This window comes from Calonectris borealis, chromosome 6 (genome assembly GCF_964195595.1).
Source record: "Calonectris borealis chromosome 6, bCalBor7.hap1.2, whole genome shotgun sequence".
Classification (NCBI taxonomy): Eukaryota; Metazoa; Chordata; class Aves; order Procellariiformes; family Procellariidae; genus Calonectris; species Calonectris borealis.
In genome coordinates, this window is record NC_134317.1 from 19,752,179 (window position 1) to 19,775,555 (window position 23,377).

The following is a 23,377-nucleotide window of genomic DNA, read 5'->3' on the forward strand; positions in this document are numbered from 1 at the left end:
ATAAAATGTACCTGAATGTTACCAAGCTTTTCATAGACAAGTTGCAGTTTAATAATGTTTTGAGAGATGATCTGCAAGGTTTTAATGCTTCTCAGTGGTTAATTCTAAGAAGAAAAAAAGACCTACACCGACAAAGCATATGCCTAGCTTCTGCTAGTTGCAGTGGGTACACAATTTTAAGTACCTTTGGAAATCTGAATTCATGTATCTAGACCAAAACGTCTAATAAAGTACAGTGCTTCTGACTCTGGTCATGCCAGAGGCTTATGGGACCTGATTTGGTACTGAGAACTACCTGAGTGATCCAGTAAGAGTCGATATAGCAGAATATGTTTTCCACTTAGTTGCAGTAGTTCCTAGTAGTGATTCTCTACACCTTGGAAAAATCTCAGGTTCCTCCTGTCTGATCAAAATACCTGTGATCCCAAAAATGATTGTAATGGTTGTGCTTCTGGTGCTCTGTCAGATTGTCTTTTGTGAGAGCCTGAGACTTAAAAAGTTGGCCAGCTAAGTATTTCAAATTACTTTATACCATGGTGTTCTTTTGCAATCAGATATGTATTAATATGATGCCAAGAGATTAAAGAAATGAATATTCAGCAGTGGTTGCTACTCAATAAAATTTGAGAAGCCATAGCTGTTCATCATATTGTATGCTGAACACAAAAGTATTCATAAAGAAGTTGTATGATTAAAAAGAGCTACTTACTAGAAAGAACCAAAATACAGCTTTCAGCCTGAAGGTTGGCTTTCCCAAACATTTGGTGGACCCGCCAGATGTGATGTCTCCTTCAGATTTCTGGCCTCAGTGAAACTCAAGACTTTGTTATAAGTCTGTTTATATATTTGAGTCTTTCCTCCAGAAATATTTGGAGAAGTCAAACAGGGAAAATGGAAAACATAAGGTCTCTCTGCAGAACAAAAAAAAAATTATTGTTTGCGATTAAAATGTATACAGTCTACTTTACAGGTGCAATAATGTGTTCCAGATGTCTCAATGTGTGGCTATGAGAGACAAAATATGTGCTGGAGAAAGTTTTATAGTGATTCAGTGGCTCACTTCAAATGTGCTGTGAGGAAGAGAAGGCAAAAGTGCTATTAGCATTGAGGAGTGTTCAAGTTCTACTTGACTAAGTGTGTCTTTTGATACCAAATGTATTAAAAATGTCTGCTTATTTCAGAAATAATATCTTTTTGTTTCTTTGTGTTTTGAGGCTGAAATGGCATAAGGACAGTTTTGTAATTCATCATTACACTGGTTCTGTTTCAGAGGATTGTGAAGAGAGCGTTAACTGTAAATCAGGAAAGTAAATGAGAAAAAAAACCTGTTTTCTCTGGTTGTCATTGGGACAACCATTTCAATGTGACTAGTAGCAGCTGTCCTTCAGTTTTTTCAAGTTTACATCTTTTTCTTTATAAAATTAATTTCCTGGCAACTGAAGATTCTTGCCATGTCTCCTCAGAGCACAGTTGAATGGTTAGAGTATCTCAGGTTTCTGTTCATTTTTATTGTATTAATTCCAATTAGTCATCTTATTTTGCTTCAATATGCTTATTTTTCCAGATACTTAGTAAATAGAATCATAGAATCATAGAATCATTAAGGTTGGAAAAGACCTCTAAAATCATCAAGTCCAACCACCAACCCAACACCACCATGCCCACTAAACCATGTCCCTGAGCGCCTCATCTACACGTCTTTTAAATACCTCCAGGGATGGTGACTCAACCACTTCCCTGGGCAGCCTGTTCCAAGGCCTGACCACTCTTTCAGTAAAGAAATTATTCCTAATGTCCAATCTAAACCTCCCTTGGCGCAACTTGGGGCCATTTCCTCTCGTCCTATCGCTAGTTACTTGGGAGAAGAGACCAACTCCCACCTCACTACAACCTCCTTTCGGGTAGTTGCAGAGCACAATAAGGTCTCCCCTGAGCCTCCTCTTCTCCAGACTAAACAGTCCCAGTTCCCTCAGCCGCTCCTCATAAGACTTGTGCTCCAGACCCTTCTCCAGTTTCGTTGCCCTTCTCTGGACACGCTCCAGCACCTCCATGTCCTTCTTGTAGTGAGGGGCCCAAAACTGAACACAGTATTCGAGGTGCGGCCTCACCAGTGCCGAGTACAGGGGCACGATCACGTCCCTGGTCCTGCTGGCCACACTATTTCTGACACAGGCCAGGATGCCGTTGGCCTTCTTGGCCACCTGGGCACACTGCTGGCTCATGTTCAGCCGGCTGTCAGCCAGCACCCCCAGGTCCTTTTCCTCTGGGCAGCTTTCCAGCCACTCTTCCCCAAGCCTGTAGCGTTGCCTGGGGTTGTTGTGGCCAAAGTGCAGGACCCAGCACTTGGCCTTGTTGAACGTCATACAGTTGGCCTCAGCCCATCGATCCAGCCTGTCCAGGTCCCTCTGCAGAGCCTTCCTACCCTCGAGGAGATCAACACTCCCGCCCAGCTTGGTGTCGTCTGCAAACTTACTGAGGGAGCACTCGATCCCCTCGTCCAGATCATTGATAAAGACGTTGAACAAGACTGGCCCCAGTACTGAGCCCTGGGAACACCGCTTGTGATCGGCTGCCAACTGGGTTTAACTCTGTTCACCACAACTCTCTGGGCTCGGCCGTCCAGCCAGTTTTTTACCCAGCGAAGAGAGTGCCTGTCTAAGCTGTGAGCTGCCAGCTTCTCTAGGAGAATGCTGTGGGAGACACAGTGCAGTTGTGACCAGGTGAATGATCTGAGTGGAAGAGGAAGGATGCTGCACACTCAGCATATAAAATACAGTTAATAAAGGACGTAATGTTGGGAACACTTTTTAATATAAGGCCACCTGGAAGTTCTAGGCAGCACATGTGCAGATACACAGAGGACTCTAGATACACACATGAGTTCATGGAATATGGAATTGTAGAAGGTGCACATATACAATAAAGTCAAAACATCCGGGCCAGTGGTACTGTTTTCATACAACTTAAAGAAGGTTCAGTTTTCTAGTAGAGTGAAGAAGTCAGCGTGGAGTGAATGAAAACAAAAAAAAAATTACATTTATGCACCATAAACTGCATCTATGATACATTTACAATGTATTTCAAATAAGATGGGACCCATACCCTAACTCTTTTGTAGACTTAAAACTCACATCAGGTGCAGAGGGGCATCGCAACAGTGCTATCTTTTATACCAGTCAAGACCCCTCATATACACCAGAGCATGTGATTTTAATAAGCTGTACACAGTGTGCGTCCTCAACTGCAAGGAAGATTAATGTTTCTGAGGGTGCATGAGGGTCTAGCCCTGTTCCTAAATTTCTCTACCGATGTCCCGCTCACAGCATGTAAGGCCTAGAATTCTCTCTCTCCCTTACTAGAGTATAAAATTAAGATTAAAACATAAATAGCAGTTCTCTCTAGGCTTGAACGCTGCAGCTATTCTGCCCTCTCTCAGCCTGCAGACATGGGTAGCTATTGTCCAGTAAAGGCACTTTTTAAAGAAGTGACTGCTACTTATTTCTCTCTATGTTTGTACTATTCACTGAATTTCATCTAGCGTGTATTAGAAATACCCAGCACGTACCTCTTTTTTTTTTTTAATCCTATATGGACTTGCTCTGTGATTTCAGGATCTGGAAGTCCTAGTCCTGTTGAGCTAAAACATGTGTTTGGAACTTCTGGAACATGCTCAACTTCATCTCACTTCTGAAGAAAAGGTGTCTTTTGATTCACGTTCTAGATTGGGACTCAGAAAATTAGGAATTAAGTATTTTTGCTGTTCCAGACAAGCTGCATAACTTTGAGAAAATAATTTATACCCCTCTGTTCCTAAAAGCGTATAATTTGTAAAAATGTGGGAAAACAGTATTTTCATAGCTGGCAAAGCCATCATTAGAAGGTGCTCAAATACACAGGTGACAGACACCACAGGAAAATGGATTTGTAACTCAGGAATCCTATCCTTCAGAGCACTAAATATCCTGGACATAGTGGAATAAAACATTTTAAAGACAACTGCTCAATCTATGGAAATAGTAGAATTAACTGTTTGTACCATTTCAGCCTGGACCATATGGATCCAGCTGTGTATAACTGAATCTTTTTCAGTTCCAGAGGCACTTGGAACCAAACCACTGTGTACAAATGGGGTTAAATAAACAACAAATATGTATACATTCTTCCCCCCCCTTTTTTTTTAATCTCCAGTGGTATTTTGGATGCTATGATGTTTTTTTTTAGCACAAGGTTTTGTTGAGTTTTAGTTGTTTAAAGTTGGGATGTTAGAACAGCTTTCTGTTACTGTGAAGAAGCTGTTCTAGATGCCAAGTTGGGTATGATCAGTCCTGATCTGAAATTACAGAATATTGGTTCCTGTAGCACTTTGGGAGGACAATCTAATCTTATTTTTCCAGAAATTCTAGACTGTCAGTGAAAGTTTCAGATGCCTTTAAAAAACAAATGAGACACAAAACAATACTAGTTATTCCTAACAAAAGTTATAGGTGCTAATTCTGATTCAGCAACACTCCTGCTTCACATCAACTTCTACTAGGTATTTGCTAAGCCCGTTGGATCTCTCTTAAGCCACTTGCCCTTTAGGACATTTTATTATAGATACCTGGCATATTGCTATTATAGCAAGGGGAGAAAAGGGTGTTTGGGGAGTCATAAGAAGTAAGAGGTGCATAACAGCACCTGTGGCTATTTGAGAGTTGCAGCTACTACTATACCTACAAAAATATGCCCTGGCCAGCTGAGAGTGTAATAGTTTGGATTGCTAGAAACACTGAGATCTGCAAGCAAAATGTTCTGTCACCATAATGGAGAAGGCACAGGTTACTGAAATGACCGTTGTGCTTGCAAGTTACAGTACACGTTGCTAAATGCAAGAGATGATGGACAAGGCGGTTCTCAGAAGAAGAAGGAAGAAAAGAACACAACACAGAGTAGAGTGACCCCAGGGCCATTTGAGTTGGTTTTACTTGACAATCTTATAAAATTTGAAGAAATTATGTGGCAGTTTCCACTACTAATGGAGTATACTGCACTTAATATTTTCCAAAGCTGTCCTGCTTTTGCTGAGAAACAAGAATTTATGCTAATGAAGAATACTTGTCTGTTCAGTCTTGTTTCCCCCTCTGGCTTCATCTTACATGATTTCTTTTTCAACTAAAGATAATTCAAAGTTCACACAGCTCTTTTCTGAGAATCATTGTGGAGAAAATGTGACAAAACAAAACGTTGAGTTTGTTTTATCATTCCAAACAAACCACTTCCAAGATCTCAATGACACTAAAATATTAGAATAAAATGAAATGGAGTGCAAAGAGGCACAAGGGATATACACATGAAAAGTCAACAGAAAAGAAGCTTGAAAAAATTTATTTAAGGCTATCATTTAATATCCTTAAAGCTTAGCCTTTTTATAACAAAGGTTTTAAGAGGGATATTCACTTCTCAGGCATTTGTAACTGCCAGCCCCTTACAAATAACACATATAATTGGCGATTGAATCCTTTGTGTGTAGAAGTCAACTTTTTAGAAAAATAATTTTATCATTAAATATAAATGGAGTTACTTCAATCCTAATAAATGGAAAATATGAAGATATGGAACTTTCATAGTCTAAAAGCTGCTAAGATAACCATCCCTTAGACAATAGGTTTTCCATATATAAACCTTTGGCAACACTAAACTATAGTACAATTATTTCCTGGCATGCAAGGTGACATAGCTTTGTTACACCCAACGTAAATGACAGAATACAGATTTCAGAATCTCTTAAAAACTGGCAGTCAATGCAATGAAGATCTTCATTTATCCCATTTTTATTCTGCATTTTTACTGGTATTCTCCCAAAAGGTCCCTGGAAAAAAAAGCAGCAGCAGTTAGGATATATTATAGATCTCCCACGATTTATGAAATATGTGTGCAACATATTTTTTTCTGTTTAAGAGTTAGCAGATGTTAGTTCCACAGACCCCTTAATGCCTCTCTCTAATAACAGATTAAAAACAATTATTCCTAAAGGAAAAGCTTTTTAATAGTTTCTAATAGATATTTTCCTAAATTGTTTGTTTCAATACTGAACTACAAACAAACACAAAAATATTAAAATGTTAATAAAAACTGTATTTTAACTGTAGCTTCTAAATTTTTTGAGACAATATTGGTTGTTTCAGATTTCCAAGATCAACTAGTCATTTTGGGTGCTTCAGTAGTCAAAAGTCTAAAAGTAATTAATTTTTACAGAGTGGACATCCAACATTTTAAAAAATCTGGCTGCTTACATGTGCCTTGAGTTGGCATTTATTATTTTTGAAATGCTTTGTTAATGTTAACAAATAATTCTTAAATATTAACCTGTTCACAGAGCTCAGATAGAAAATGTTACTTTTCCAACAGCGTTTGCCTATATACAGGCAAACTAAAGCAGGGTTCTTAAATAGTTAGCTGTCAGGAACTCAGATTACAGTACCCTATTCCCTAATGACAAGCCACAATTTAAGGCAGTGTTTTATATCACGGTCTTTAAAGAATAATCAATTTGATGTAATTTTACCAACAAATATTTCTGATTTTATAATGCCTATGCAAAGGAGAGTTTTATTTTTCAATAATTTAATATGATCTCACTTCTGGTAACATCCAGTGGCAACATTCCCCTCAAGTTAAATAGGAAACTATTAAATAGGTTCACCACTGATGCAAAATACAGATTATATTTGGAATGAGTTCTATTTAGTGTCTTATCCTTGTTCAGCACTGTAACAAAGTTTGTAACACAGTTACAGATATGTCAATTGTTAAGAGAAAAATTAGCAGTATTTTTCCTATGTGTGACAAATACATTTAAGTCCCCAGTATATTAAGAATAACACAATCAAAATTCAGGCACCTTTGGGTAACTTTTGTGTTAATCAGCCATTTTAGGAACTCTTTGGCAGCCATGTCATCAAGGACTTTGTTGATATCACTCGTGAAAGTGCCATCTGCATGTCTTCGGCCCATTTCTTCGGCCACAAGAGCTTTTTCTGGGAAACTTCAAAGGGAAGAAATTATCAAACAATTTGCAGATCAAAATAAACAAACAGTTTAAAAGGGCCTTGTTACAGATTCTAATACACTGCACATTTCCTGTGATTTTAAGGAGTTAAGGGTTGAGCCTGATGTTATGGCTTAGCACAGCACGACGTATATCAGAACATCTTTTGAGGCATTATTTTAACAACAGAATAAAGCTTGGAAGTCTCCCTTTACCAGATGAGGACTGTTCCTTCAGGTGAGTCTAAATTCCTCTCTAGCATTTTTTGGAAAAGCCATACATGCAAAAACCTATCTCAGTCTGCAATGCCTGTGCCAAGTAGACTAGGCATCAGTAAAACTCCCAGTAGATTTACTAGGAGTTGTTATTTAAGAAATATCACTACTAAAACATTATAGTCAAATTTTCATACATTTTTTCTGTTTTAATTGGACTTAAGTCCTAGTTATATATTTACAATTAGATTGCGTAAGTATTTAGATATTAAAAGCAGCAACTTTTTTGGGGATTAAAGTAATTACATTACAAAACCTGTATAAAATCTACGTGCTTGTTTGCTGTACAATAGCATTTTATATTTGGAATTGGATCCTGATTCTTGCTCTATCCTTTTTTAACCGTTGGAATACCATTATGCCAAGGGCCTGGTTCAGAAAACTTTCCTCTCTTGTTTCATCCCGTCAAATACAGGAAGATTTTAATGAATTCCATTAAGGTGCACTGATACTGTGCTCTGGGACCAACGACAGGCAGACTGGTTCTTTCCATGCAAGGGAAAGGCTATATACAAGTTTGACCACAAATAATACTAAAGATTGGGAAGCAGAAGGGTAGTCTACATTTAATTGTCCATTTCTAAGATCATTTCATCACAGCTAGGTTGTAATCTCTCTGTCTTACAGATACTGAAATACCCTATTTCTGCTTACGAAAATAAAACATGACAGAAAACCAACTGCAAATCTGAACATCCCTATGAAGTGGCAGCAGCCTTTCCCTTCTCTATATAGCTGACCTCATTTATTTAACTCTGTTTTTTTCAGGAAATTGTCATTATTTACAAAATTTGCTTTTACCTATTTAGTCTTCCTTGACTACAACACACAATCTTGTCTTACAGATTATATTTTATTGTTATTGTTATTTATTATTTTTATATAGTGCGAGAGACTTACATAGTACTTTACAGCTGGTAGAATATATAATCAGAGGATGAACTGAAATCCCTGCCCCGAAGAGCTTACAGTCTAAAGGCACAAATAAGTACAGAACGATTAAAAGGTGGGGAGTGGCATGTGCACGGTGTAGCTCCTAACCATGCAGAGTTGGAAACATGATGAGATGGAAGATGCCTGCAGGAGATTGAAGGTAAGGCCACTCTAAGTGGAAAACTATCATAAAAAAAGATGTAAAGTCATGAGTGAGTAGATGAAGTGAATAGGCTTGAGAAATCTACAATGCGTATGTGGAGAACAAGATATTAATGAAAGAAATCAGAGACATAAGTAGGTCAAAACCGTGGAGCACCGCATCCAGGAAACTGTGAACCATAGCAAAAGAAGTAGAGGTGTCTTAAAAAGGAAAATAAGTCATAGTTGTAGGAAATGATAGTTATTTTGGCAGCAGCAACTTGGGGAGATTTTGTGGAGCATGGGAAGAGGAAAAGACATCATCAGTTACTGCTGGGAATGATCACCAGCACATGGAGTACAGCTGATGACATTGGTAAAAATTTAATCTTGAAAATATTGCAAAGGAAAAGATTGACTGTGAAAGGGAAAAAAAGAGAAAGTAATTTAAGATGACACTGACTTGAATCATCTCGATGGTAGTTAAGGAGACTGTAAGCAATGTTATGTGAAGGGGGAAAGGTGGTAGTTAGGGGAAGGTCTGGTTTAGTTTTAGATATCTTGACCTTAAATATAACTTGACCTTTTAGAGTGTAACAGCTTACTGAACAGGTTTGTTTTAATCTGTATTTGAACTTAATAATTTAAAGTAGTAGTCTAACACCCACAGAATATCTTCTATTACGAAAGAAAGACATGGATTACAGCAAGAATGATCAAAAACACATCAAGGTTTCATCAGACTTGATTTCTAACCCCAAAAGCAAGACAAAATTTAATAATAGGAATGGATGGATTCTTACTCTCTTCTTCCTCGTCCATTCACTAACCAAGCAATGAACTCTTTGGCAGCTTGACCTTCCAAATAAGAGGTGATATCACTGGTGTAGGTGCCTTCAGCATGTCTCTCGAATTCAGCGTGACGCTTGGAGATCGCATTGCTGAAAGAAGAGCAGACTCTAGGAGCAGACTGCATAAGGGCTTTAATTTTTTTTTAACCTTTATTGATTTCTATTTCCCACCCACCAGACTAGCATTCCTTATTGGGGAGAGGGTTTTTTTTGCTTCTCAAATTACTCTTGATATTTTTTTTCCTTGATTTCTTTCAGTTCTGAAGGCATTGTCCGTGCTATGCAATACAGTTTTGTGCGGAGATGCCTGAACTAGTTCTGAACAAATCAAATCAGGTGCTGAAAGCAAATATAGCTGCATTGGAATGGGCTGCTAGATTAATTAGCTATGATCAACAAATTGTATTGTATTCTACAGACATATTTTTTGTTACCTCTTGTGTTAACCAAAAAATTTCCATTAAGCCACTCTTCCTACCTGCATCTTCATTATTTCTTAGCCAAACTGTTCAGACTTAATTCCTTTTGAATTTACATTTTGAATTGTTTTGTGAACACCTTTTTAATCATCATTCTGACCAAGTGATAATCTTAGAACAATTTCAAGCCTGAATACCTCCAGCTTAACAGAGAAAGGCAATTGCCTTCTCCCTCCCTACACCTCATTGTGCTTCTTTCTCTGATATAGCACAAAATTATGTCACACCGGCCCTTAGGACGGCAAGCTGCACTGAGAAGTAGACATATTATGGAATATTTTCCATGAATAAGTTCCCTAGCATTTCTCTTTCAGAATTTGCAAATTTCCACCCAATTTTCAGGGCCTCTAGCTCTGTCTATTATTTTGTATCTTCTTGGGATTTCACCATTCCTCCTAATTTAGTACCATCTGCACTTTTCATCAGCACGCTAACTAGAGTTGTTTGGAACACTTTTAGTGAAACATTAATTTTGTTGAGATACACTGTTTCAATTGAGGCTGAAACATTATTACAGATTTGTTACTGATATCGACAGTGTTTTGAATGGAAGGATCTTTGCGATCCGAGCTATTCTCATTGGAATTTCTGACAAAAGGAAGAATGAATATAGGTATTTCAATCTCTTTTGCAAAAACACTTACTGGGCTTTTGTTCTATTTTTTTCAAATCTCCAACGACCCTCTCCCAAATACATTGTCCAGAAACAAAATTCTGGCCTCCAGCAGATCTTGTGTTCTCCTTTCCTGTAATGAGTGGTTTATGTAACATGGGACTGAGTGCTTAGGGCTGAGCATTGTATTGTGTTTTATCAGCTCTCTGCAAATTGGTGCCTGGCCATTTTGCTTTCATTGGTCTTCTCACTGGTTTTCTTTTCCTCAACATAATGTTGTGGGTTTTTTTTGCTTCAGCCTTTTTCTATACCAAGTTTTTATTTTTATCCGATTCTCTACTCTCCTTTATTACTTGGAATGTCCTTTCTTGAAATCTATTCTCATCCTGTTGCATTCCTTGCAGCATAGCTATAGAACACAGGTACAGGAATAAATAACATAGAGACATTTCCTTTTTCCTTGTAAAAAGCAGGTGCGAGATAATTTCTTTTGATAGGTATTTCTTGGATTGTGGTAACACTGTAAAGAATACTCGTTTTCTTTCTTGTTTAACAGAAAATGAGCTCAAACTGTTTTTGAGTAACAAGTTGTGGCAACTAGAATACCTTGAGAGCTGGTCCGGGAATTTGTCATTTTCTTTGTCCTCCTGTCCTTGTTGGCTGTAGTGGAATTCCACAATCATTAGATCATTATTACCAGTACATTGCAGAGCATGCATAAGCTGATAAGATTTTAGTGGTTATTATTTAAATATTATGATAAACAACCATGACTGATAGATGAATATTATAAATAATTTTAGGCTTATGAATTTAAATTAATACAATATCTAGAAATTGTTACTTTATACTTTAAAGACTTCCACAGGTATTTAAAAGCATTAATATCATAGATTTTGGGATTCTGTGGACAGATCTTCTCTAGAACACAGGGCGTAGACTTACATGGTTTTACAGTATTCTTGCTCTCAGCTTGGTAGCTTGTGTTTAATCAAAGTATATTTTCAAAAAACATGCCAACTCATGCCTTAACAATATACTTGTGATACTGGTAAATTATCCAGTGGTCAACAAAACTTAAACCTTAACTCCCTTTCCACAAATGAACCTTCAGGATTAGAGTATCCATAGATAGGAAAGTTTTATGAAGGCCCAATGGCCCAGACCTTTACATTATATTTACATATCTTATTCCTATTGAACTTAATTCATTCACTGAAACAATCTGTCCCAAAGAGGGTGAGATAGTCTTCTTAGATGGCATATCAGGTAATATACTGATACTACACTTGATTTATCCAAATCCTGTTGACTGATTTTGCATATATTCCCCATTTCTAATAACATATTAACGTTATATATAGATTTTCCTTAAGTACTTTACTGATTTGAGGATTATACGTGGTCTGTGATGGGAAGCTGAAATCAAGAAACTGAATTCAGATAGATTTTTGGCTGTTTCTGTATATGGAGATCTATAGCAATGTGATCAAAATGCTTACCCATTTCTTTTAGTGCTCATTAACCATTGCACAAAGTCCTGAGCTCGTCTAGTGTCCAAGTACTTGCTGTAATCACTGGTGAATGTGCCTTGTGAGTGACGTTTCACTTCATTTAGCTGTCTAGATTCATCTAATGGTTCAGACTGGGAAGCTTTGAATGATCTGCGAAAAGTTTAGAACTTGTTAATTGGCAATGGTTATAGTACATTCTACAGGTGCATTGGCTTTTCTTTTAAAAATGCTATTTTATACTCTCACAAAGTAAAAGCAAGTGGCATATTGATCACTAGCTGGCTAGTAAAATGAATCAACATAGTAGATTGGATACTGCATAATTAAAAGGTCTTCTTGGCTCACTAAGGCAGCTATTGTTTGTAATACCAAAAACTTCTTGCTATCCTTTACAATATTAAAAACTTTTGCCAATTCCAATGGTAGATTAAGTACTGTGTAGTAGTATACAAAAAACGTCATACACAGTCATAGTATGTTTTGCTTTAAACTATAAGAAAACAAAGTTCAGGCCAAGTGTTTTTAGAAGTTTGATCTGAAGAATTTACCTTGATTTCTCCTCTGTATCCTGAAGAGGATTTTGCCAGCTGCCTTGAACTATCATTAAAAGGAGCCCAGCAACAAAATAAACACTTTTCATTTTCATTGCCTGTCAAAACAGAAATAAAGCAACAAAGAAAAATGTAATCATCTTTACATACGTCTGAATCATTTACATCGAAAAGAGACATCCTTAATGCTGATCTAAACTTGATGATATTGAGACCCCGTGAGGACGGGGTCCAAGTCCAGTGGATGGAGACTGTAGTGCCTTGGGTAGGCATTCAAAAGATGATGTCTCTGTTCTAGTCTTCAGGCTTTAGTCTCTATTCTAGAATGCAAGGTGAGCTGAGAGCAACTGCATCCTCACTTTCTTTTGTAATACGAGGATAAAGGTCTGTATCTCCTTTGCTCTGTGTTCTGCTAATGGCAAGCATTAGATCTGTTTCTATAATATTGTTTTATTGCAAAACTAGGGTATTGGTCTAACTTTTATTTTTTTCCCATTCATTCACTAGAGAAAAAACAAAACAAATCTCTGTCAAGATTACTGTCACATTAGCAGCTCCTCATTCTTTCCTTCTGGCCCTCCACCCTCCTTTTAAAAGTTTTTTTTTTTAAATAACATATTGCAGCAATAGGCCTCTGGATTTAATAATGACTTATTAATAGGTGTGGCTCCTTAGAAGAAAATAACCACCAAACCACACACTGGCTTGTGTTCAATTCATGCTGTGATATGTCAAATTTTGCTTGTTGCACTATTGACATAATACTTTATTTCCGCTTAAGGGCTTCCATTATGGGGCTATATGGGATATACAAGATATGGGGTATATACTTCATATTAATGGTAATAAACCAAAGCAGAAAATATTGTCTCCCAGATGTAATTCTTACTGTTACAGGTCATTCCACTGGCTTCAACCATGTAACAGAAATGGCTGTTATTATATGTGTCTTCTTCACGCGCACTTTAATAACTTGACCGTTAAAGTCTCACTGACTTTAATGTGAGATTATTCAATGTAAACTAGAGTATTAGAGCATGTACAAATGCTTTGGTGATCCACAGCAAAGATGTTATTCCCCTACTTGCATTAGTGAATGGTTTACTCATGCAAGTAGTACAGTTATAACTTTCAGTGAATTGTCACGAAAGGGAATAAGGCATCCTCTAATCCCCTAATTATGGGTATTAAATAATTTTCATTATTTAATGTAGTAGTATTAGTCTATTGACTCATGACCCCCTATAGGACAAACTCTGTTGACCAAGGAAATGCTATTCATTTTAGGCTCACAAAACCCTGTGCAAAAGGGACTATGAGCAGCTATTGGCTAATGGTCTCAAAAGTGCTTTGCATAAACAGGAAATGAGAGGAAACTTGCAAAATCAACTAGTAGATATTGTTTAATTTTAATTATTTTGGATCACTTAAATTTATGGAACGAATGTATAGAAAACAAAATGAATTTAAAATTTGGTTAGGTATTTTTGACCTTGACAAAGAAATTGAATATGCCATTCATTCAATGGCTAAATGCTCATTCATTGAATGATGAATAGTAAATGCTTATTCATTCTAACTTTAAAATCAGTATAGATCACAATATTAATCTGCTGTAAAGCAACAGAAGTTGCAATGAGTTCACATCAGCAAAATGTCACTGGAAGTAATTTCATCATGTACTTGGACTGATACTTGTATATTTGAAAGAGCCCTTCCGCCATCCATGACATGTTTATGTTACAGTCTGAAAAACAAAGGGATATAGGAAAGATGAGTGCATTGAAGTAAAGTGGTAGGTGGCGAAGTAAGACCCAGGCAACAAACACCCTCCCCACTAAATGTAATCTGCACTGTACTCCTCCGGCTCCACTGGAGGAGTTATTTATTGAAATTCAATGATTTATAAAATAAGGCAGTCTGAGTGAAAACATATCTATTCTTTACTGTAATGCCTTGTCACAGTAGGCTGAATTTAAATATACTATGGACTGGAGGAAGCCATAAGAAAGTTGTGAAGGAATGATGTGTTGAGAAGGTGCAGATTACTCTGTCTTGAGGTTTAGAGTTGGCTCTGCACTGACCAGTGCAAATGGGGGGGCTATATGAAAATCTCTGAAAAAGTAAACTCCTGCATCAAAAACCTTACTGCTGTAGGACTTCTACTCTGCCCCAGTAGTCTGCCCAGCTACAGAGCAGATTTTTTATGAAATCTGTTTCTTTCATCTATTATAAAATAACTTATAGTTGGAGCTGCAAAGCTTGACTGTTGGCAGGCATTTTACCTATGGTTAGGAAGAGTGTATTGCTTCTGGTACTTTGTGAGGCCTAATTTTTAAGAGAATCTTAATGAATAACATAAATATTTTACTAGGATACCTCAGTGTCAATATCAAAATATTTAAGGCAATCAAAATCTTAATCAAATCTTAATCAAAACCAGGAAAATAAATTGATGCATGTTAAGATTTTCTGGTGGATTGTATTATTAAGTGATGGGAGTCCATTTCCCTCTCTCCACCAGAAGCCACTGCCAGTGTTGCTTATTTTTTTATCAGTGTGTATGGAGACTCTTTTCTAACTTCTGTAATGTCCTGATATATGAGATTTGATGCCTACACTTGCAAATATCCTGCTGTAGTACCAACAAATACTGTAGTGGCCATGTAGTCAGTCCTATTATAACTCTTAACTATAGTATTGAACTCTCTTTTCACTGTTTCATTTGGAGCTGTAGTTTGGTGGTGCAACACTGACATCCAATGTTTATCCCAAAGAATGCATAATTTCACATTTCATAGGCTTCCAACAATGGAACAAAAGTTCTGCCTATTCTTTGGGAGACAACTCTGCTGTGGTCACAAAAATGGTTTGATTGTAATGTAGTGACCCCCATGCTAGCTGGTATAGCTGTAAATGAGTTAACTTAGACACCAAATAAAGTCTGGCTATTGCACCATATATAAGTAAATTTGCCCTGCTTAATGGTATGCTAGCAGTTTGGTATACTTTTACTTAACCCGAAAAACTAAAGATAGTTAGTTTACAGCTGCCTGTAGCTTTGTTAAACCATGATACAGATTAGACATAAATCTAAGTCACTGAGGTGGAATGAAAGAAATAGTCTAGTCATTAATCCAGACTCCTTATAGTAATATCAGACACCAAAAGCTATTCTTTTATATAAGACTTATAAAAAAAAATATTCAAAGCCCATTGCAGTCAGTAAACAGATTTTCAGTGATTTCAATATATCTTGGATCTAATTCATGCCTCAGTCCTATAGAGCTTTCAGATGTGAACAGTCCCACTGGCTACTTTATGCCTTAAGAGTATGTTTAAAGTTAAATACATGTTTAGCTTCTTCCTAAATTTTTCAGAATCAAAACCTGGGGACATCACTAAAAAGAAAGATATATAAATGCAGTTTTTTGAAATGAATACAATTTTCAAGTAAGACAATCCTTATCAATAAAATAATAATTTTCAAAAGCTATTAAAATTCTGTCAAATATGTTCTTTTAAAAATTCAGAATCAGTTTTGTTTGTTCAATGTTTAGTACTTGCTATTGGTAACCAAACCAGGAACAGCAGTTTTCGACAAGTTAAAGAAGCTACAGTTTTTAAAGAAGAAATTGTTACTGTATTCTTGGGAACACAAACATGTTTTGTAGAGATGATCAGCAAAATAATATTTGTTTAGTTTATTCCTGCTAATCAATTCATTTCTTGATCAGAAGAAAGGTTTTATTTGCTCTAAGTTATTTAGGTCACCAGTAGATACGGCTAAAACCCATGCAATCTTACTGTCAAGGTGCAGGAGAACTAAGGCTAATCTCACACAGAAAATTTTTGTTCCTATGCATATTAGACTAACGGAAACATTTTAATTTCTTTCTGATTGGAAATGAAAAACTTAACACATCTCAGTTTGAACCACCAGAAAGTATGTAACAAATATGTCTCGCGAATCTTGATCAGAAACTTATTTGAATATTATTTCCTTGATCAACCTGATTTTCCTAGTTTTTCCAGTATCTTTTACTGCAGATGTCTTTTGTACACTATGTGCAATTTTAACTAGCTTAATTTCATTGAGTTTTCAAAAAAGAATCTTGCAAAAGTCAGATCGGTATCTATTTCCAGTTTAAAAATACAAATTATGGAGTTACAGCAGTAAAAAAGGGAGTATTTTCATATTAAAAGGTGTGAATGAATAAAATAGATTTCTATTGACATGAAGCTGTTTGCAAATAGCAATTATTTCTAATTATAAATAAATTACTTTTTCAGGTAGATGTACCTTACATCTGATTCACCTACCATGTTATAATGCCTTGTGGAAAGTTCTATAAAATATAGCAGTTCTAGCCTAAGGAAATCCATAGTAGGATGGAAGACTAAATTAAATTTTATACAATAATCACAATAACTATTGAAAGGTTTTAATTTTTACTTTTGTGCTATAAAATTTCCTTTTCAGATCTTACAGTGATATGAAAAGAATAGTTGCTTGAGACAAACTAATCTAAATGTAGGGCAGTGGAGTGGCAATCTGCAGGGCGATGGAGTGACAATCTGTCTTGGAGAGTTTTAAATCAGTGTCTAATAAAGCTCACTTAATTTGTTTGCATTCTGCTAATTTCATCCCCGTTGATTCACATTTAGGCAGTATCTATAAGGAGTGAATATTTTTAAACTCATGTTCATTAAATATCTCTAGAGGAGATAGTAAAGGAGATAAAAATATAAAAATCCATAATTATGTATCTCACATTTAAATTCTTACTACAATGTATGTCTTTTATGTTCTCATGGCTAATCTTCCTTCTTTCAATTGCTTCTGCAACCCAAACAGTTGATTTCCCTTTTTCGGATCACTCTCTGTTGAACTAATTCAATAGATTAAAGGATTTAAATGATGATGTTATTAACTCCAAACATCAATGACTATAACCACAGAAGAAAACACCAATTTGCTGAAAGATACTGCATCTCTACTGCAAACTTTGGGCAACACAATTCAGATAATGCACTCATCTTTCTCAAACAAATTGTACCGGTAGTTCATATAAATCTTACCTTTTTATACTTTGAAGTGATATGTAGCAGTTGCAGAAAGAGCTGCTACTCTCTCTTCTGGAACTATGGCAAGCCTTGAGGATCCTGAGATCTGCCTAGCTGCCTCTTTTGCACAAACTTATATATATACTGTTCAGCTCTAGTAAGCATTACGAGAGTGCATCATTGCTGACAGTTTCCTTATTCAACTTAAAAAAAAAAGTCATCATATTTGCTATTCATTTCATTTGATAATTTTACAAGCAATTTCACACATTCATTCTGCTTACTTTATGACATCAATGCTAACATGAATTTGCAAAAGGAGTGAAGTAGCAATGTCCAAAGAAGTAAATATCAAACAGAAGGGCATTAGGATGACAAACAGTGGGCTAAAGGTGCCTGGGATTAAGGCAGCGATTTTTCCAAATTCTGATTTGCCACATTTAACATTTAGTATTGAGCAAAATCCCGGTCCTGTTGACATCAATAGCATCATCTTCACCTATCAATTTTAAATCAAGGTTTATAAATTTAATACACTGTTAACAAAAACCAACACAACTCCCCCAAAGCCCTTGAATGATTCTTCAGGTAATATTGTGCCAATATAATGAATGTGAAGAGATATGAAGTACTGCAGTGATGGCTACCCACTATGCAAAGTCTAACACAAGTCAAATTTAACAAAAAGATTTGATCACCCTTAGATGTAAAATGCCAACTTTGTAAATTCTGCAGTATGAAAATTCATACTCACTTGAGAACTGTATGCCAAACATTCATTATATATTGTTTCACATTGTGGCCTACATATTTATGCAAGATAAGCCTTTTGCTCACATGTCTCCATTCCCTACAAGGAAAAAAAAAACCCAAACCAAAACAGATTTGAGCTTTGTAGCTGTGTATGTTCTGTGCAACTATTGTCAAGGTCCTAAACCATTCAGTAATAGGGGCAATTTCGTAGCTGTGGTGGGTCAGCGTTGCCAAAGACGACTATGTTCAGCCATCTGGCCACCACAGGTAGGAGAGATTGACACAAAGCTTGTCAACGGCTCTGGCAGCTGAAAAAAACCTGCCAGTCAGGAATATGGGTCTTTTATCCTGTCTATGAAGCAACAAGTGAGATATACCCCTTCAAGAAATTCCTGGAGAAGTTTCTTTTTTTTTTTTACAGGTATTTTCATACATCATGATAATCCTTTGTAAAATGCAAAAGGGCACAAAAAATGAAATATTATTAGTACAGATGTAAGATGCCAGGCAGTCCAGGAGATACATTAAATATGAAGGACTCCACCTTGAGTTTCAGTTCTGCCCAGTAGAGGGAAGGGTCTCGAATCACAGTGGACATCTCACTGAGCATTAATGACAGCCTGTGCTCCAGTCTGGAGTGGCCCATGGTCTAATTTGTGGCACAAAGCATACATATTACAGCAAACCCTCTTATTTCCCCTAACACTGCTCCATGAAGCCAGCAAAGAATCTTCTTCACTGAGGTGATTTTCTGCTGGCTGACTACAGCCAGATTGGCATAGCCCATGTGATACAATTGAGGCAGTGTATAAATTTAATAATCCTAGTGTTTGCATAGAGTGGCAAACAAAACTTAATGGATCCTTCTTAGAGCTCTATCCTAAATACCGTGCTGTGGTACCACAGTATGGGAGACATTAAGTCTCACTAACACGGTCCACATAATCAATTTTAAATTTTTTTTTTTGGTGTTAGTATAATTTTTCTCTGCTCTTGGATCCATCTACTGAGATGCATGGTCCATTTTTGTCATTTCTAGCTACAATGCAAGTGTCTACTAATGCTGCCGCTGAAAACTGAAGAGCACAGCTTCTGTTCTTATCATTGCCTTCTGTTGTACCTTCAGTCATTTCTGAGCGCCTTATTTTCCCTTTTTGTTACTCTCCTTTTTAATTGCTACTTCTTTTCCCCTCTTTTCCATATGTTCTCTTCCCCATGTCCTCTTTCTTCCTGCTCCTAATTGTATTTTTCATATCCATTCAAAGTCATGTATTGGCGTAGGATATACAAACTCGCAGACATATTTATTAAACTTGGCTTTTCACGTTTTTTTGTTTGAAACGACCAGAATTACCATCTCCATATACCAACCTTCCCTAGGCAAACAACGTCTAAGACATGGTGTCAAAGGAGCCAAAATAAGCCTGGAAACAACCTTATACTCGAAATCTACTTATTTTCATGAGATGCCGATTTCACAGAGATACTTTGTCGTCTTTGTCTCAGAATTATTTTTTAATCTACTTCCTCTTTAAACTTTGTGAGCGTTATGTGGCGGATGCAAAATCACAGTTTAAATGTAAGTCCAGCACGAAGTACTAGAAGGCACTGCCTCTCCGTGAAGTCGGCCAGCTCCTGCGGGAGAGGGCGGGCTGCCCAGCCCTGCAGTACCCCGGCAGGACAGCAGATGGTGATCAAAGGGCCGCGTAGGCCTTTTTTACACCAGGATGACACAGACACACTTGTTGAAATGGATTGCTACAGACAATTATCTCACTGCATGTGGAGTTAAAGATACATAGCTTTCGAAACAGGCAATACAGAATGTAAGACAATATAATCTCCTCCAGGAAACAGGCAGTCTTTTTCTTTTTGTTGAGCTCTTTTTATTTTCTTGTGTCAGATAAAGTTCCTTGTTTACAGCAGGAAGATTTCAGAAAAAAACGTATGAGACAGAGCAGCTCAGTGCACCTGGTTGGGCAGGCTGTTGCACAGGCTATATTATCTAGCAGGTCATCTAGCATCTAGAAGGTGACTGATTATTTGTTTTTGAAGTGATACACAGACAATAAAAAGTGCAGGAAAGAAGTGAACTGCCATCAAGAAGCATGCAACCTTCGGTTGCCGTAACTGAATCTATAGTAATACATATTTCAAGAGCACAGCAAACAAGAGTTACCAAACAGAAGCAGAAAATTGTAATGAGTGTATGAAACATGCATATGTACTCAGGTTTTTTCCTCTCACATTGTAAAATACAATAGTTAGATGGCACCTTTTGGCAAAAGTCAAGGGCAACTTTACTCTCCTCTATATTATAGTTCACGTATGAGACAGTGCTTCAACTGAGTCAGACTAAGAGAAAGAACCTGAAAGTGACCTGCCTTCAGGAAGTTTCATCTTCATGTTTTTCATGATTCACTTGGAGTCATTAAAAGATCTGTATCTCAGGTTCACTGTATTTGGAGTTGATCAAAGTTTCCTTCACCATCATCTCAGCACCAGGTAATGGCTGCTGTTAAGGACAGTGTACTGCACTCACTGGACAAAAACTCTGTGGGGAAAGTTACAGAAGAGGTAAAATGAGAAGCAGAATTCTTATCAGCTGCACATTGAACCTGATGCTCTAGCAGTGACAATTCCAGTTGGCATGGCTTTTCAGAAAAACAGGATCAATATATGTGTTCTAACTGGCTAGCATACTCTGAATATCATAATTTTCTAGGGTGTTTCTCTCAACTCTTTAACTGTTGGTACAAAAAAAAAAAATCCAAAAAATTTAAATTGTCAAGATCTGAACATCTTAATTAGGAAGTTGCTGACTTTTGAAAGTAAAAAGTAAAAAAATCCCCAACAAATGCTTTCAAAAAAGTGAAACGCCCGCATTTTTCTGTGTATTTCCTCATTATGTATTTATTGTTATTATATGATTATATTATTATCCATTACACATCTAAAGAACATGGGAGGGAGGAGGCTGTATCTTGGGGTATGACTACAGGCCCACACCCTTTTCTTTCTTACATTGCACAGAAAGCATTCTCTCCCTAACCTTGTCAGCCATGAGTTCAGAGGCTGGGCAGCCCCTTTTATTTTCCTATCCTTGCTACATGATAATAAGCCAAACGAGCCCTGCATTCCCCTTCTGAGAATTAGTGAAACATATATAGGAAGAACATATGTGTAAACACATACATACATAAAACATGCATCATGTTATATACATACATGTGTACATACACATAACACACAGAAATGTGTGCATATGTATGCGTACAACTCCATGGCTATACTTTGGAGAGCAAGAATGGCTTTCTGAAACGGAGGATTAGTTTAGGGTCTTTAAACGTTTCCACAGCATGCAGCTCCATGCTCACTGCCATGGATGCCGATGGGTTTGTACCTCAGGAAAGAGAGCTATTGTAACTATGCTGAAGCCCAAACTGTCTACTCACATAAATTGGAATTGCTCCATTTGAAGTCAATGGAGCTGCATCAATTTGCGCAAGCAGAAGAGCTGGCCAAGTATGTACTAGTTACTTTACATTCTGAGAAGACAATGTTCATAATTGAAAGTAATACCAAATGCTCTTAGCAAATACTATGAATTACTCAGATTAAATATAGAGCCTTCAAATTACTCTATAAAATGTTCTAAACAGCTGTGCCTTGTAATTGGAACTGACTGGCAAACTGGAAAGTATTGAATGTAGTCTGAATTTGACTTCGTATCTGAGTAAAATGAGTATTACCCTAACCATATTCTGGAGCCTGGCTGGGGTTATACTTGGTTTTCTACTAATGCTGTTTTCTCTTCAGGCCTTTTCTTCTTTGCAGCTGCAGTAATCCTAAGTGAAGCAAAGCATGTAGCTCCACGTTTGAGGTATGAGGATTGCATGTTCATTGATAGGTACAACTCACACAGCAAGAATGAAGTAGACAGTGAAAATAGGTGTTGGGGAATGAATGGTTTGGAGAGGAACCAGTGGTTTTCTACTATTTACGTACACTTCAGTTCCTAGAATAAAGCAGTTTTTGCTTTGCAGCTCTAGCTTTATTTTGTAAAAGCTAAGAAGGATTCATAGTGAAATGGACTTGGAAACAACCGTGTATCTGTGGCTATTTATCAAGGGCCTGTCTACTTAATTCAGAACAACTACACCCACCTTCAGAGGCTTGTATACCTTGTTTATAAGCAGATATTTGAAGACTAAGTTTCATTGTCTGAAGTATTTTTGGGTATCTGAAGTGTGAGATTCTTACTCAAAAGAGAAAAGAAGAGCAGAAAGTGCTTAGCATTTTCTGAAAACCAGATCCTCTAAAACATTTGAAAGTGGGAAGCAAAACTTTGAGGATATTCATTCATTAGCTTAGAAAATCTTGTCATAAAAGCTATCATTTCTTAGTTTCATAGTAAGTTCTGTCCCAGTGTTGTCTCTTACATACCATATTGTATGTCTGAGAATAGATATATATACTTTTTATTAATATGTAAGGCTAATCCTTAAACGTATTTTTGTTAGCTTCAGCTTGATTCCTCAGGACAAGCCCTTTCATTTTGAACTGTTGAAGCTCTGTTACAGAAAAGCCTATACTGTACGCTAGATTAAAAAGGAATGGGGCAAATAACTGTCCAGTGAATGTTTGTGGTGATGCTTATAACATGGATTGTGATTGTAGACAGCAATGCAGAATGGAGAAAGTTCTCCTTCTAGAGAAGAAAAGGCTCGGGAGATCTTATCACTGTATATAAATATCTAAATGGATGGTGTAAAGAAGATGGAGCCAGGCTCTTTTCAATGGTGCCCAGGGACAGAACAAAAGTCAACAAGCACAAACTGAAACACAGAAGGTTCTGTCTGAACATAAGGAAACACTTTTTTACTATGAGGGTGACTGAGTACTGGCAAAGGTGGCCCAGAGAGGTTGTGGAGTCTCCATCCTTTTAGATATTCAAAAGCCATCTGGACATAGTCCTGAGCTACTGGCTGCAGGTGGCCCTGCTTGAACAGGGAGGTGGGACAAGATGATGTCCAAAGTTCCCTTCCAACCCCAACCATTCTATGATTCTGTGATACTGCGATGGTAAGTTTGAAGTGCTCTGCACCATTTCTAATGAATGACTGCAAGGTTACCTGTTATTAGCACAGCCCAGCAACTTGATGTTGTGTAT

At 37.0% G+C, this 23,377-nt stretch overlaps 1 protein-coding gene across 1 annotated transcript; it reads right to left on the reverse strand.

The window, feature by feature from the left end:
• Window positions 1–5,823: 5,823 nt before the first annotated feature.
• Window positions 5,824–12,482, reverse strand: GCG (glucagon). The gene is made up of 6 exons (XM_075153944.1): window positions 12,382–12,482; window positions 11,822–11,983; window positions 10,926–10,979; window positions 9,180–9,317; window positions 6,881–7,024; window positions 5,824–5,848 (listed from the first exon to the last, which is right to left on the reverse strand). The coding sequence occupies exons 1-6, from the start codon at window positions 12,477–12,479 to the stop codon at window positions 5,824–5,826; spliced, it is 621 nt and encodes a 206-aa protein (XP_075010045.1). The 5' UTR covers window positions 12,480–12,482.
• Between the last annotated feature and the right edge of the window lie 10,895 nt (window positions 12,483–23,377).